At 37.6% G+C, this 16,797-nt stretch overlaps 1 protein-coding gene across 1 annotated transcript in view; it reads left to right on the top strand.

Moving 5' to 3' along the window:
• LOC122787923 (dynein beta chain, flagellar outer arm-like) overlaps positions 1 to 16,797 on the top strand; it is a 5,188,001-nt gene that overhangs the window by 1,300,344 nt on the left and 3,870,860 nt on the right. The window contains exon 31 of the mRNA XM_044054850.1: positions 14,429 to 14,640. Coding sequence (XP_043910785.1) covers positions 14,429 to 14,640 — 212 coding nt within the window. The remainder of the gene's footprint in view (positions 1 to 14,428; positions 14,641 to 16,797) is intronic.

Below are 16,797 nucleotides of genomic sequence, written 5' to 3'. Positions count from 1 at the left end.
GCTGTGACATCACAGCATGGGTGGCTTTTTAGGACAGTCATGGTGATGTCAGTTTGGGGAGGGAATTGACTATAAAACTACCTGTATTCAGTGGTCTTGATGATATCAATGCAATGGAGACTTTTCCAGGGTGGGATTAATTTTTTTTTGAAAGTGAAACCACCACAGTACAGTAAGGTACTGTTGTAGTGGAGAGAAACAGTCAATTTAACATATTTTAAATGCTGTGTTGTTTATTTCTAGCAGGGACATTAAATAGGGAGAAAAAGGACAGAGAAGTTGAGCATTTAATAAAAGAATCCCATTGTTGTCCTGTAATAAAGTTCTAAAACAGTAAAGTTTTCCTGCAAAATTTCCCTTTCTCAATGTATTACATAAAATTGTCCCCATTCTTACACTTAAACAGCAATCAATCCACTTGCTTAACCATTCAATTAACATAGAAACTATTTTAAAACATTTAAAAATCACTCAAATGCAACTATAAAGTCTAAAATGCATAATATTATGAAATCATTTATAAACACTTTGTTTTTTCTTTAACAATGGTTTTATACCGACAGACATATTTAATCCTGTTTTATCAGCATTTAAATGTATAATTCACTTGTATTCTGCTAACTCTTTTTCAAGTATTCCATCATTCCCCATATGAGGCAGTACTGTTTGTATCCCTCTAAAACTAAAAGTCTGGTTACTTCACAATTCATTAGCATGTTTACCCAATGGATTTGTGAGTGCATGTCTTCTGGTGTCTGACATATGTTCACTGATTCTCTCCTTTAATTTTCTATTATATTTTGCCTACACAGAAGCTCTTACATTCATTGTATACAGCCTGATATACTATATTTTCTGTACTGTAGATAACAAAAGCATCAAATTAAAATAATTTACTAATTATTAGGTGTATAAATGTCTGATTTAAGATACATCTATAAAATAACAATTATAACATGGATGTGTAGCCTTCTTCACAATTCCTAGATTATATTTCTCTTGTTTTAAATCTTTGTGGCATAGCTGTCGTTTCAAGTTCTTACATCTTGTATATGTAAACTTATTTCATCCCCCAACAACTGTTTCAATTCTGGAAGAGCCCATAATATAGGCCAATTGTTCTTAATAATTCCTTTTACCTGTCTTGCTCTCCTATTACACTGATATGGTATCTCATTCTAATTATCATTCCTTTCCTTAATATTTTGATTTCCATCAGAATAATATGGTCTAGCCCTCCCTTGCTGCTCGTTATAAACTTCCTGCCTTGTTTTCTCAATTAAACTTTTCATACGCTATACTTTCATCCTCAGCCGCCATATTAGCAAGCTCTTCTTTAAATTCAGAGTCATCCATAGTGAGCCTCCTAGCACTTAAAAATTGTGCTTTAACTATACCTTTATTTGTCTCTCTCTTTATATATATATATATATATATATATATATATATATATATATATATATATTGTATGCTTGCTGCTACCATGCAAATATCAGTTCATCTGGACTTTTGTTTATATATCTTAATTTTCAGACTACTGCTGTTTTTCTTGTTTTATCCAGAAAATGTTGTTCTGCCTAAAAGTAATTTAATTTAAAAGTTAAAGACTCTGTACTCCAATTAACATATTCAACAAACTCTTCCAAACACTCAGTTGTATAATTCCATATCAAAAATGCATAATCCATGAAGCATTTGTAAAATACTACATGTTTACATAAAGAAACTGACATTATTTTTCTCCCATTCCCTTAAAACTGTATTGGCATATGTACTGGCGACTGTGTACCCATCTCAATGCCAGATAGTTACTCATATATGTCTTTATTAAATAAAAAAAAATACTATTCAATATCACATCTAACAGAAGGCAAATCATATCGATATGCCTTCCTTTCATATCAGTATACTTACACAAATGTCCTTGTAAAATTTGTGCACCATAATTATTTGATATCATTATAAAATGTTAATTATTTAATGTGATTAATAACAAGTCATCTATCATATACATTTTTGTGCCAATCAAACAATACAGTCAATGTAACAATTAAGAAAGAAGGCAGTAGTTTGAAAACTAAGATATATAAAAAAGAATTGGGTCTCATGGGTCTTATGGCTTCTATGATTGCCATGATAACCCTGGCAAGACTCCACATGAGAAAAATACAATGGTATCTGAAGTCTCTTTGTTCTGAGCACCAAAACCCTTTATCTTTCCAAATTTTAGTGCTGGGGTTTGTCAGAAGAAAAATCATTTGGTGGAGAGAACAGATATCCCTAATGCAGGTCTCCCCTTCTCCTTTCCTCTCTATTCAAAAGCAATCAGTCACTCCAGATGTCTCGGACTTTGCTTAGAGAGCAGTTTCAGGATGGATAAATGTGCAGTGTGTGTGGGTCACCAAGGACAGATGCAAGCACATAAATATAAAAGAGGTGTTTGCCCTGATCAAGGCACTCAACACTCTGAATCATCTGTAGTCCCTTGGACCTCTTCATGTTGTTACAGACAATACCACAATCATGTGGTACATCAACAAGCAAGGGGGGAACCAGGTCATACCCGCTTTGTGGGCTAGCTATGTTAACTTGGGATATAGCTTCAGAACACAGTCTCACTCCACAGGCATTCTATATTCTGTCAGAGTAAAATTGTTTGGCAGACAAGCTAAGCTGGACAAAGGCAGACCGTCAAGAATGGAAATTAGATCAGAGGGTCTTCCAAGATTTGATCCATCTGTGAGAAGTTACTCAATTAGACCTTCTTGCCTCCTCTCTATTGTCAACAACATAGCCAGCACCCATTCAGTGCTAGTTATTCTCTGGCTTTACAATATTTGTGTGAGTTACTATCCTATGGCATTTCTTACTCCTCTGTTAAGGTTCATTTATCTGTCATTTCAGAATATCTGCCCATGGATCCTCCTCTTTCGATGCAGTTTCATATCAAAATGTTTTTGAAAGGGGTTTTGGATAAGCGGCCTCCAAGCAAAGCAGTGGCTGATCCTTGAAATCTTAATTTTGTGTTATAGAGTAAATAACATTTTCTCCATTTGAACCAGCAAACCTGGATGACTTAAGATTCTTAACTTGGAAAATAGTTTTACTCTAACTTCTGCAAGAAGGATATTTGAGTTACAAGCTCAAATGTTGTCACCCCTATCTCATTTTACATAGGAACAGGGCTTCTTTGATAACTAAGTCTTCTTTTTATGCCTAAAGTGGTATCAGAGTTTACTTTAAGCCAAACTATGCATCTCTCTGTTTTTTTTTCCTGAACCCAAAAATGAGGGAGAAAGATTACTCCATACCTTGAATGTCTACAGATAACTCAGGCTGTATCTTGAGAAAAGCAAACCTTTCAGATCTTCAGATCAGTTGCTCGTTTCTTGTGAATGCAAAAAGAAGAGACAATCTGTGTCAAAACAAGCCATTTCAAAATAGTTGTATAAGATTATTACCTGTTGTTATACTCACCACAACAAAACTATTCCAGGCAGGGTCAAGACCCACTCTACCAGGCCCTTGGCTTCATCTATGATGTTTTTGTAAAGGGTTAGATTCTAGAAGTATTCTAGAAGTAACAACTTGGTCCTGTGTACATACTTTTACAAAACACTATAATCTTGATTCCTAGGTCTAGATCAGTCTTTGCAAGGACTATTCTCCAGAGGCTTCTGGGGTCTTCTCCTTCCCCCTCCCAAATGTAGTAAGCTGGGGTACTCTACCAATATAGCTAAGGCTACTGCAGCAGTGTTCAGTATGCTAAACATAGTACAACTGTGCAATTAAAGTCAGGCACAACAGTAGATAGCAGTAGATGTTCAAATGATCACTGCAGTAGAAGCTCCTTCTGTCCATCTCCCCATGTTGTTTGGTATGTTGTTTATGCCATTATGTAGCTATTTATTTTCTGTTCTTCTTCTTTGTATTGTCATTTCAGGGCTAAACTTTTCTCTCTCTCTGTTGGCTGGAAGGCTATGAAGGGCTTGGCTTCCAAACTTGTTTTTTTGTCAGTTCCACATGAGCTGCCTGACAATTTGGGCACATAGAAGGTGCCCTGAAACGTTGTAAGCTGGATGGCTGTTATATCCTTAGCAGGATATAACCCATACAGCTAAAGCTACTGCCGCAGTGATTATTCGAACATCTACTCATGATAAGTTTACTTACACAGCCATGCTTTCCCCAGTTTAAATCTGAATTTTCTTCAGGAGATGGGGGTAGGACTGCATACTGCACAAAAATAAGATGTTTAGCACGTAGAATGGTGACTGCATTATATAGGGGCAGGTCTGCGGGTTTGTTGAAAAGTAATAAAATACACAGAATGCCAGGATTATTACCAACAACGGAAAAAATATGTAAGCTTTTTAAGCACCTTTCTGGTGTAAGTTTTATATAATTTGCTAAACATCTTTAAAGTAGAGATTAACAGAGGACAGTGCTGGCCGACAAAAGATTGTAGTACAAGGTAAAAGCTGTTAGATACTTTGCTCTGCCTCTCTTATTTATTCGACATTTATTTAATATTGCTAAGTATTTTACCAGCTTTTAAAGGCTTTGAAAGCCAGTTAAACACTGTGTGCTCCTATATATTTTCTTTACCTGGCAGTACGTGAAGTCGATAGAACTCCATTCTCTAGAAAGAGTTATAATTGGGTCTCACAGATCATAACTCTTGTGTGATCTCAGCATGGGTGACAAGATTCATTTCTTGAGCTTCTCTGTCAAGGTGAATTTCATGGCATTCATGTCTCAAACGTAACGTTTGTTATGACTGGAGAGCTGATCATAGTCCTGTATATTATATCAGTTTCATGCTCTTTACCATTGGTTACATAGGATGACAGATTTTTGTTTTTTCATTTGAAATGCATACATTTGGCAGACCAGCCTTATGATTGTATGCATGTTGCCAGTTGCTGCATTGGCTTTGCTGTTGCCTCAGTGACTTGCAGATGAATTATGCTGTAGACACCAGAGAGAGGCCTGATGTGTGCTGCACAGCTAATTGCAAGTGCAGTAGTAGTAAATGTGCTGTTTATTATGTTTACTATATTAGTGTATGTGCTATTTAATATGTTTACTATATTTTTTGCTCATAGTTTACTTGTATACAGCTTTATATATGATTTTGTAGATATTTTAACTAGAAAGAAAAAAAAAAACAGGATGTTTAAGCAACAAAGAATACCTGTTTGTGTCATAGAGCTGAAACATTACAGCTGTGGCAGGTCATATTACACAGTGAAATAAAGGTGTTTTGATTCACTGGAGTGAAGATACTATACATTTCCCAGTGGTTTGCATTAATGAAGTTCAGCACTGTAGGTTGATTTGCCACCTTCTTGGTACTAGAACTGTATTAGCTCTGGGGAAAAATGTTCTCTCAGCTGTCCTAAGCAGATGCAAGCATGCAACCGTTATTTGACTTGACAAAGTCCATAAAACAACCCCACCATATGGTGACGTACAGTACCATTCTCTTTAGAAAAGACAAAGCCTTTAAAACAAATAAGTAAAAGCCACAGCATATGTATTAAGTTTCATATTCCATCACAGATGTACATGCGAAATGTAACAGATCTGTATGAGTACACTTGTATTCCACTTTATAACTGTATAAACTACTGAAAATGTAACATAATCCTACTATACAGCAGATTACTTAAAAAAAAGAAAAATATTTAAATAAACCATTATATAATATGGATAGCAATAACTTTTCCATGAGCACAGCTGGAACTTACCCAATGACATTCCAAGTTTTATTCACTTGGGTTTCATTCTGTTGGGCAAACTGCATCGTTGTTGCATACACCCAACAGCACCCATGTGCAAATGGTGGTTGTTGCATTAATTCCATGTAACTGTGGGTTGCTATTTTGCTATTAGTAGATTGTTTCTGATAATATTTTCCTTGTGGCTAGTCGTTTCTGTCACCAAAATTATCATACATAATCATCACTTTGTGACTCAGTAGGCAGTTGCCATTATATGGTTCCATGTTGTGATATAGTTCTTATGCTCAAAGTAATAATACAGTGACAGTCCTTTTGTTGAAGGAGCCTACTAACTAAAGACACATTGTAATTTACATCGCAGTGCATACTCCTTGTTTTATCTACTAGCATTATTTATTCTTACTGGACTGTGATTATATACATAAAGTAAAGTAAACCCAGTCATTAATACAAAGTGGACACCAGTGCCACTCACTGATTCTTTCCCAGTCCTTCAAAGTGCAGAGACTTTATGACTATATAGATAGATATAGATATACAGATGGATAGATAGATTTATAATGTGCATGCAGCTGTATGTAGAAGCCATTTCTGTTTAACAATGTTGAATAGGATGTGCACTGGGCTGTGTCTCAGACATGATGAAAAACATTCCATGTGGGACATATAATAGCCAGGTTAGTGGGATTAGGACAATAAAGCTAAATAGAGCAGTGTTATATTAAATAATTTCACACTGTCATTAGTCTTCTTTTCCACCTTGATATTGTCTTTTGGAATTTGCTAGTCCTTTAGGAAAAGTAATGCTAGATGAATTTATTGCACTAATCCAAGGTTAGGCTGTGCACAGGATACTCTGTTCTTACCAGTGTACTACATAGTGACTGAAGTTTGTACATAGGTTCATAGGTAGGTACGAGGCTATCGGCCCTAGGGCCTATACAAGCCTAGCCAAAAACGTACCCTGGCTTTCGCCACCCAAGAAAATTATTTTCCTGTGCCTCTGTCAAGCAGAACCACAGAAGTGATCCCTGGGGTGAATTTCCTATTTCCCATCCAATCATCAAGATTTTTCTTAAATCATCATCATAGGCTTTTCAATGAGGTAATCAGTAGACAAATTACCCTAGGTAATTAATCTTTAGTAAGTTCTAATGGGAATTTTTTTCTAGGACTAACACCAGAATAGGGGAAGAGGCTTTCAGTATCTCTGACCATTACAAACTCTGTTGTTGTATAAAAATAAAGCCCTGCCTATGACATAGGTGACTCAACTTCAGTTTGTGGCTTTGGGCACCTGCTGGAGTTGGGTTAGGAGGATGAAAGGAATAACAATGCTTTGCCTGCTTGACTCTCTTCTTGGAGGACTGTAGTAGATGCACTGTAGCAGGTGAATCTTTCTTGCTGTCCCAGTGAACATTGGGACAAGGCATAACTACCAATCTGGACTTGCAGGCGGGACTTTGAGGAGCTGCTGCTTTAAGGGAGGTGGTTCAGGGACATTTCCATATGTCTGTATCTCTTTGCATATCAACAGCCTTTCAAGAATGATACAGTATGTAGAGTTGAGGGCCTTCTACTGTCAAGTAAACTGTACCTCTGCTAACGGCTGTAGTGGCTGTCTGACCCCTTCATCCTATGTACATTATTTTCCAGCTTTATGATGTCAGCTACCAGTCCCAGCTTGGGGGTTGGGATGTCTAAAATTGCTCATAATGAATGCAGATCAAGGTATTAACAGGCTGATGAAGCATGCCACACCGAATCAGAATAATCAACTACTACTTGGCCATGTGTGACAAGTGATTGCAGTTTAAAAAATAAGTCTCTTCCTCTTGGCTCTGGAAGACTGCCAAAAAATGTCCTGTTCTCTCTTCCCTCTCACATTTCAGAATTAATAAACAAAAGAAAAGTATAGCAGGAAAAATTACTATTCTTGAAAAGGAGAAGGCTGCCTGTGTCTAAAAAGACGTAGGTGCCAGACCAAGGGAAAATTTCCGATTCTTTATCCACTGGTCCACGTTACACTTGAATTGGTTTAGAGAAGAACCCTGATTCACATGGATGGGAAGCCTGTTCAGGAGAAGGGATAGTATTTGTGATATATAACTGACCCTCCAACATGTCCTATTTATGTTGCAGATGAAATTAAGGTCCCTAGATTGAGTAATTATGATGTCTGTTTTGCAGATGTGCAACTGGTCTATCAGAGCAGGATAAGAGGATGCTTTGTAGGCCAGGCATAGATTGCCTCTCAGTAGTATGTAGGAGACTGTGTACTGGGATAGGACTTTGAGATGGTCCATGTAGGACATGTTGTTCACTTCCTGTATTTTTTTTGTAAGGAACCTCTGTGGGTGCTCTAACTGTTGCATATGCCTGGTAGTTACATACTAACATGGGGCATTGCATTCCATGATTAGTCTTTGGGTCGAATACAGTACAACAATGACATCCTAAGACCTAGATGCCATATCCTTGCTTATAAGTTGCACAACATATAATTATTTCCTTTCTGCCGTAGAAACATGATGGTCAAAGGCCAAGATACTGTCTACATGCTTTCCCAAATTCCTGACCACTGGGTCTACTCTTAGGGGTCTGATATAAATGTGGTAGTTCCCAGGGGTGGCTGTCTTCCCAAAGAATACTTTTGTGCATTCCTTGACATTGAGTTTTAGACTGCGGCTCTGGCACCAGTTATTAGTCTGTGTTGGGCCTTCTTAGAGGATATTTGTGCCTTTGGTGGATTCTGTGACTGCACCTAGTTTGCAGTTATCAGCAAACTTGATCAGCCAGAGGCCCTTGATATTCACCTTGACTTCAAAGATGTAGATAAAAAGGAACAGCCCCAGCTCTGAGCTTTGAGGAACTCTGCTAGTGACTTGCCTTTTTTTAGAGACAGACTCCTAACTTCTTCTTGGGTTCTATCTTTGAACCAGCTTGCTATTCAGCAGATGACATAGGAATTTTTACAAAAATTCTTGACTTTGTCTACAATGCCAGAATGGGGTTTTATGTCAAATGCTTTGGCCAGGTCAAGGTGAGCGGTATGCACTATTTTGCCTTCATCCATAGTTTGGTGACCTTCTCAAAGAAGTTTAAGCATGAGATGCCCTTAATGAAACCAAACTGTGTTGGATCCAGTATCTGAAGCTTTCCTATGTCATTGTTTAGCATTTCCATGATAATTCTTTCCATGGCTTTGCATATGAGACTAGTCAAACCTTGGGTGTGTACTTACCCAAGCCCATAGATGGCCTTCCCTTGTGTGGAGAGATGACTTTTGCAGTCTTCCATTCTCTTGGAATGAAGCCTGTCAAGAGGCTGTGGTTAAATAGTGATTCCAGTGGTCCTGCTAAGCCATGTTTCATGCTATCAAGAAGGTATCCTGGGATATTATCAGGGCCCATCGATGCAGTGTTCCTGGCTATGGAAAATACATTGAAGACCTGTTTCCTAGGAATAAATATGGGAGTCATGGTTGTGGGTACTTCCTAAAGGTTGTTGGGAGGGAGGTGGTAAAATTGAAGCTAAATTTATCAGCTAGTATATTTGCTATATCTTCTGACTCGGTATAAGTGGTTCCATTTACAATTAGTTTGACACATCATTGTGTATTGCCTTTGAGGTTGTAGACATAGCTGCAGAATGTCTTGTGATTGCCCGTGGTCTGGGTGGTTATTTTTAACCCAAATTTGGCTTTGGTAGACTTGATTAGCCTCCTGAGATGCTGGTTTACATTGGTGGGAGGGTTTACCCTACTTTGCATTGCGCTGTGGTAATTCAGATGTGGAGAAGCTCAAGTACATCATACTGTTTGACCATCCTTGAGGTGTGCCTGTTTTTTATTTAAATTGTGACACCACCACCTTTTGTGCTTTCCTCTACAATAGCTTGTCTAAATGTATGGAAAGTATTATAACCTTGCACTGCCATGGTGCTTTCCATGTTTTTTATACTATGCCACAGTAACTGTACAGTTGTCTACATTCCCCAGGTGAGGAGACCTTCCTGTGAGTGGAGTTTCTTGTTTAGACCCCCCACTTTGAGCAGTGATATGTTTATATTTTCTTGGATTAGTTTTGCTGTGTTGGAAGGTTTATTGGGTTGGCAATGCCAAAAAAGGCAATATGGAGGTGGACAAGGTATTAGCAAATATTGAAAAACGTCGAGTGCAGAGGTGCAGACCATCCATGGTAGGGCAATGTATTCTGTCAACCTTATCCTCCCAGGCTAACAAATATTGTACCCTTTTAAATGACACCAAAAACTATGCCAAACATTAAAGTTAATTATCTTCTTTTCAATTTGTGGCATCATCTTTGGAGAATGTAGAATGGATGCTAAATGCTAGGCTGATACCAGCCTGGGACATGCAGCCTATGAGCTCCATCATGCCTTTCTTCATATAGTCCAGGGAGGTGGTATCAGGCTGTTTACACCCACTTGGACTATGACTGAGTCATACTGGTACTTGTGGTTCAATGACCTGCATGATTAGCGAGATCCTGGGCCCTGAGCGACAACTGAATGTGACTCTGACCTTACACAGCCTGGTGAGTGGGACTTTTATGTGCCTCACAATGGAGATTCCTGTGACCAGAATATTGCGTCGTTTTGTGGCTTGCCTTATGGGCTTAGAAGTTGAGTCATTATGAGTTGTGTCTCTATGTGTCATGGTGGGTATTGTTTTGGTAGAGTGCTTTTGAGGCACTGAGGTTACTTACTGTAAATGCCACATATGGGAGGCCTTTGGGGTTTAGGAAGATTACATTTAAGAGCCTCAACGTATGTGGGTCTATGTGTCTGAATGCAGGACGAGATGAAAAATATTATTTATTCTTTATTTAACCACCAATGTAACATCTTAATACAAGCTCAGAAAATCAATAAGCAAACAGAATAGCCACCTGGCCAATCACAATAAGCACACTCTAAGGTATTCTCAATTATTTTCAGCACAAAATGAGACCAGGCTACTCTTTACTCCTCTAAAGTACAGACATACTCCTTCTAACTGTTAATCACTGAAAGAGCTTGGAAGTACAGGAAATAATCAAATCAAACGATAATCCAAGTTGAACATGCAGGAAATAATTAACTTTAGTAACACAAAAATTAAAACTAAAACAAACTGTAATATAACAACAAAAAATGGCAGTATCCAAATCTTAAACAAATAAATCTAATCCAAAATCAAATGCAGTCAGACAACAGCAGAGTCACATAGCACTTAAAGCTAAATAATAATGCAGTTTAATGATTACAGCTAAACCGAAAAATCCTATTTTTAGCTTTTTCCACTAATTAGCTGGATTGTATTTCTTTCCAGTCATTTAATGGAAAATGAACTCTATTCTAATTGACCCCTTGGCAAGAACCTTTAAAACTCCAAGAAAAAACTTGGAAGTAAAACAAAATTAAAAATAAAACAAACTGTAATATAGTAATAATAATCATCATCATAATCATAATAGAAGTATTCAAAACATAAATTAATAAATTGATTCCAAAATCAAATGCAGTCAGACAGCAGCAGAGTCACACAACACTACCCCTATGTAGTTTGTTTTCTCATCTGTTGCTGTGCTGCATCCACGGCTATATCATCTTGTTATATATACATATACGCGGTAGATAATAATTTTCACTTTTGACTACATATTTGTTTTGTTTCCCCCCACATTCCAGATATATGCTGTAGTTGGACTGGACACTCTAAATTGGCTCTAGGTGTGAGTGCATGTGAGTGTGTGCCTTCTGTGGAAGGTTGGGAGCTGGGCTGGCAACTAGACACTATAAAACACCACTGCTAATCATTCTGCGGACCGTTGATCTGCTGTGGTGACCCCTAGCCAGGAAGAGCTGAAAGAGGAAGAAGACTACATATTTGCTTTGTCTGTGCACAGTCTTGTAGTGTGGGATGGCTTCTTAGTATATAATGTGTTCATTGCATTTATTTCCTATACAGCAGTAATTGCTCTACTGGAATGACTTGGCTTATTAGAATGCAAAAAAACACATGTACTTGTTCACTGCACATGTGTCTAGTGCATCCGCATTCTATTTTTTGCTTGACAGTAATGGAAAATGAGATGCTGGCTATCAACATATTTTCTTTGTTTAATAGTATAGATTTTGTATCAGAAATATTAACTGAGAATTTTATTTTCATCTGCATGTGCTCCATATCATGGAGTGCAAAATTTTGGGAGCAGGTAAGAAGCTCATCCCAAGTGAAATTGAATGCAGTTTCTGCCATGAAAAATACCAACAGAAGAAAACCACACCATCACGGGGAAATAAAGACAATTGATATGTTTTGGGGGAAATGAAGTCCCTCTTTTCAGCAACCTGGAGTTTCAATAAATTGGCCAAGTCAACCATGGGGTCAGCTAAGTGACTGACTTTTTTTATTTATGCATTAACCCCATAAGCCCACTGAATGCAAGTGTCCTTTCTCAAGAGAAGTCTGAGAGCACTGCCTGATTAAGTGACTTGGTTAGAGTCATGCAGTAGGTAGATGGAGGATGGAGTATTTTATTTATCTATTTATTTGGTGTTTGTTTACTGGGAAAATCTGACTTGGAATGAGCCAATTTTCACCAGACGCCTGGAGAGAACTGCTCCAGATGCATGTCTTTGTAAAATGGGAGGAAACCAGAGCACCTGGAGGAAACCCACACAAATGCAGGGAGGACATGCAGACTCTGCACAGAAGGCACCACAGCAAAGAATGGAACCAGACAATCTCTTTCTGTGAGGTGACAAAGCAAACTGCTGCACCACTGTGCTGCCCAATCAAGTAATCAAACCCTTGACCATAGGAAGCAGCTCATTAACAACTCATAGACTTAATAATTTGCTCTAAGTGCCACACTTTCCTTTGGGAGTATGAGTTATTTGTTCATTTTTCTGATAAAAAAATGCTGATAAAAAACACATTTCATTCTAACTTACTCAGACTTATTGTTTTTGGGCGGTAATGCACCTCGCTCCCATGTACATAGCTTAATCTCCTTGTGATGATATGGGCTAGTACCAGCATAGCCAGCTAGAGTTCTGTAAAGAATGATATGTCCTTTGAATATCAAACTGATTTATACAAGATGCTTGTGTTACAAATGTATTAGAACTATATGGCATTTCAATATCAAACTGATTTGTACATATGCTTATGTTGCAAATGTATTAGAACTGTATGGCATTTGAAAATCAAAATGTGTTTGTAAACTTGCTAGTGTTAAAAAAATGTATCAACAGTGGGTCCTGCTGGACAGAGAAGGAATATACATGTGAGACTGTATGTATATATATATATATATATATATATATATATATATATATATATATATATATATACATATATATATTTATATATATATATATATATATATATATATATATATATATATATATATATATATATGTTAGCAAAGGACACTGGAAGAGAAGGGGTTAAACACCTAGCATACTACTTTTGCAATAACTTGAGCTTTCTAGATGGAATAAGCCCTTTGTCATGAGTTACTATGTTACTGATATTAAATGTGATGCTTAAATGACCATTTTTGCCTAGAAAAGGAAGTAGATCATTTATTTCCAATTAGCTAAAAAAGAAAAAAATCTTGAAAACTACTAGGGTGTAAAACATGCAGCTCATGCACAAGGTATAGACTGTATGTGTGTGTGTGTGTGTGTGTGTGTGTGTGTGCATGTGTGTTTGTGAGAAACAGAGACTGAAAGTGTAGAACAGGGTCATGACATGATATAAAAATCAGAGTTTGGCATGTTACATTACATTTAGCATTCATTAAGTAGAGAAGATAACAGTGGACACTTAAAATATGCCATGTGCTATGCAATATTTACTCTGCTCATGTGTTGTATGATGGCACAGTAATCAGCTCTCTTACTTTAGTGATGACAGCTATTGTTTTACACAGAACCACTTCCTCAGTAGCATAATTCATTGAAAGGTATAAACAGTGTCATAGGAAGGATGGGGCTCCATTACTAAGTGCAGACTTGTAAAGGTGCAAGCTAAATGGAGTAGAAAAATAGATAAATAGAAGAAAACGGTCTGCTGCTTGCTGCATCCTCACTGGTTAAATTGGGAGTGTTTATGCATTTGTGTGTGTGTGTGTGCGCATGTGTGTGTGTGTGTTGTATCATTGCGATAAGACTGCATTTGTCATATTGTAAAAATTAAGAACTCAATCTCCTGTGTCTCTGCATTTCATAAACACTCACACGGTTATGCAGACATACACACACACACACACTAAGTCCTGCAATACACAGTCCATTTTCCCGTTTTGTTTTTAAAATGCCATTTTCAAGAAGCAAGAGATTCAATGGAAGAGTAGAACAGCAAATGGCCTTAAATTATCTCAACTTGCACACACTGGAGATAGTGGGATGGATAAATAAAGCCTGAAACAAAGTATGTTAAACTCTTACATTGCACTGTAATGTCTTTGGGCACTAATGTAGAATAAATTAACAGAAACATTCATTGATTTATAATCCAGTTTTATCTTGCCTGTTGTTCTACCACTTCTTCATACCTTTTCAAATATTCAGTCAAATGTTCTGTTAAAATAAAATAAGGTAATGACACAGCTTTACATGCCAGACATGTTTGAATACTGTACATTCCTTTTGTGTGCTTACAGGATCTTGCACGGTTTGGAGGTATATTAATCGAGCTAAGAGAAGACATGGAGGTCTGTGAAGTATATACGCGGGACTGCACAACCAAAAAGGCTTTTCTTCTTATAGATGGTTTTGGAAAACGTTTGAAGAATTTGCAGAAAGAAGCTGAAGACCTAAGAGAGTTACAGGAGTTGCTAGAGGCTACAGTAGCCGATTTCTCCATCTTATCTGAGTATGTATTGGTGCAAAAATGCAAAATCATTACATGAACACAAATTTAATTTCCGAATATGTGTGCTATGAAAGTTGCATCTAGACTTGCTATACCAGTTCTGGGCGGGGTGGAGGTTGAGCATTTAGTATCAAAAGAGGAAGTTCATCTAGCCATAGTGAAGGGTGACTTGCAGAAGTTCTGTTTGGTTCCAGGTGGGGTTAAGGTTTTATTTAATAGCTATTGTTGTCTAAGGCCCAAGAGCTTTTTAGTTAGGCCTTCGGTCTTTGTTTGTGGTAGTCCTAGACTGACAAACAAGAGAGGTAAGTGGCTGAAAAAACCCCCGCCCTGATCCTTGTTGTGTTCTTCAACCCCTAGTTTCTATTATTGTCTACCCCTTATATTAAATTGAGAATAAAACCTCCTTCCTCTCCTCCTTCGTTGGCTATTATCATTCAGTGCAAAAGTATAATTTTGAAAAGTCACTTCCTTTCAGCTGTTTAAATACATTTTCATCCCATTGTTTTCCATGGATCCTGAATATAGGGTTCCCATCAAACCAGCTAGTGTTGCTCTTGGCTGTTTACCTTTGCTTTTTACAAACCATCTTTGAATGCTGCTCCTGGTCTCTACTGGGAGTTGCACTCCTTAGATTACTAAATCTTAAGTTACTGTTTTTAATATCTTCCTACCGTTTTAGTGCACAGTCCAGTACCAAGATGAAAGGTGAACCTGCTTGTTTCCCTTTTTTTGCCAGCCTCTGAGCACTTGGCATCCTTAGTGCAACAACTGCTTTATGCTCACAGATAATGAACTCTAAATGAATACAATTAATTCTGCTTGTGAGAGATTCCGATATGTATCAAATGTGGAGACCTCAATCACAAAAAACATGGACTATGAGCAACACATGCAACTGCCATATTCTATACCAATGCAAACTAAAATGTCTTAGGCTGAGGCTGTAAAAAGTTGTTGACAATGCCTTCTAGACCCATGAGGACTAGTTCTCATTGAAAACCCAGCACAATGTCACCTTCAGAGACACTTTCAGCAAAGCATCACCAAAAGTTAAATTATCGTAAATTATCTCAAATCCAATACCAGAGACCACCCTGCAAACAAAAATGTTTTTGTGCTCAATTACTCTAGTTAAGCACACTGATTTGCTTCTTAGTAGGTTTGAAAAAGATAGGGTAATACTGAGCTGTCTCTCAGGTGCCAGGATCTCTAATATCTTGAGGATCCTTAAGATACTTTCACCTAAATAATATTATCTGTGACATGGTGGTAGCCCATGTGGGGGGTGAATGACCTGAGAAGTAAAATCCTGAGAGATATGCAAAAAGATGTATCAGAGCTTTCCATGCATATCACAAATGAAGGCAAGACTTTGGTTCTGAATGGAATCCTTCCTTTTCCATGAATGACGTCTAAATGCAAAGAAAAGATAATTGGCTTCAAAAATTGTCTAAATAATGGGCATCTCTCCTCAGGGATCCAGTATGCGTCAACATGGAACAAGATGTTTAACAATCCTACCTGTTTTGTAAAGGATGACCTGAACCTCTCGGTCCAAGGCATCTGCATACAGGCTAAAGCCTTTCAGATTCCTATAATGCCTCTTTTAGGCAGAGTCCAGTTAATGGACATCCCAATGTAACTAACATTCCAAACCCAAAACAGGAATGCATTAAGGTGGCTTAGAAATCTCAGAAATAAACTGCATGACCTTTAGGCTCTCCTGCATTTGGAATATATCCATATCTGTGTAATTACTGAATCTTGTTTTAAGTGCTCAGAAAGCTCTCCCTCCAACCTGGGTTTTGTACCTACCATGCCTTTAGACCTGATGGTACTTGTGCTGCCATTTCCATATTATTAGAGATCATATCACCTCTTAGACAGATCCCCATGCGCTCACAAATGAAACTCATTGAACTCCAAACCACACTAAACAGAGCCAACTATCATTTTATAGACTGTTACAGGGCACAGTCTGTGTCCCCTTAAAATTATGTATGGTTACTAAAGGTTCTTCAACTTCCCATAAACAAAAACTCCCATTATTTTCAGAGACTTTAACCACCCCTCAATAAACTGGAGTACCTATACCGCAATGTAGGATATTGACTAGACTTAATAAACAGAACCTCCGTGGATCAGATTATTAATACC

The sequence above is a fragment of the Protopterus annectens genome, chromosome 13.part0 (assembly GCF_019279795.1).
Source record: "Protopterus annectens isolate FY-2018-M chromosome 13.part0, PAN1.0, whole genome shotgun sequence".
NCBI classification, from domain to species: Eukaryota; Metazoa; Chordata; order Ceratodontiformes; family Protopteridae; genus Protopterus; species Protopterus annectens.
Note: the sequence above shows the minus strand (reverse complement) of the source record. Positions and strands in the feature narration are given on the sequence as shown.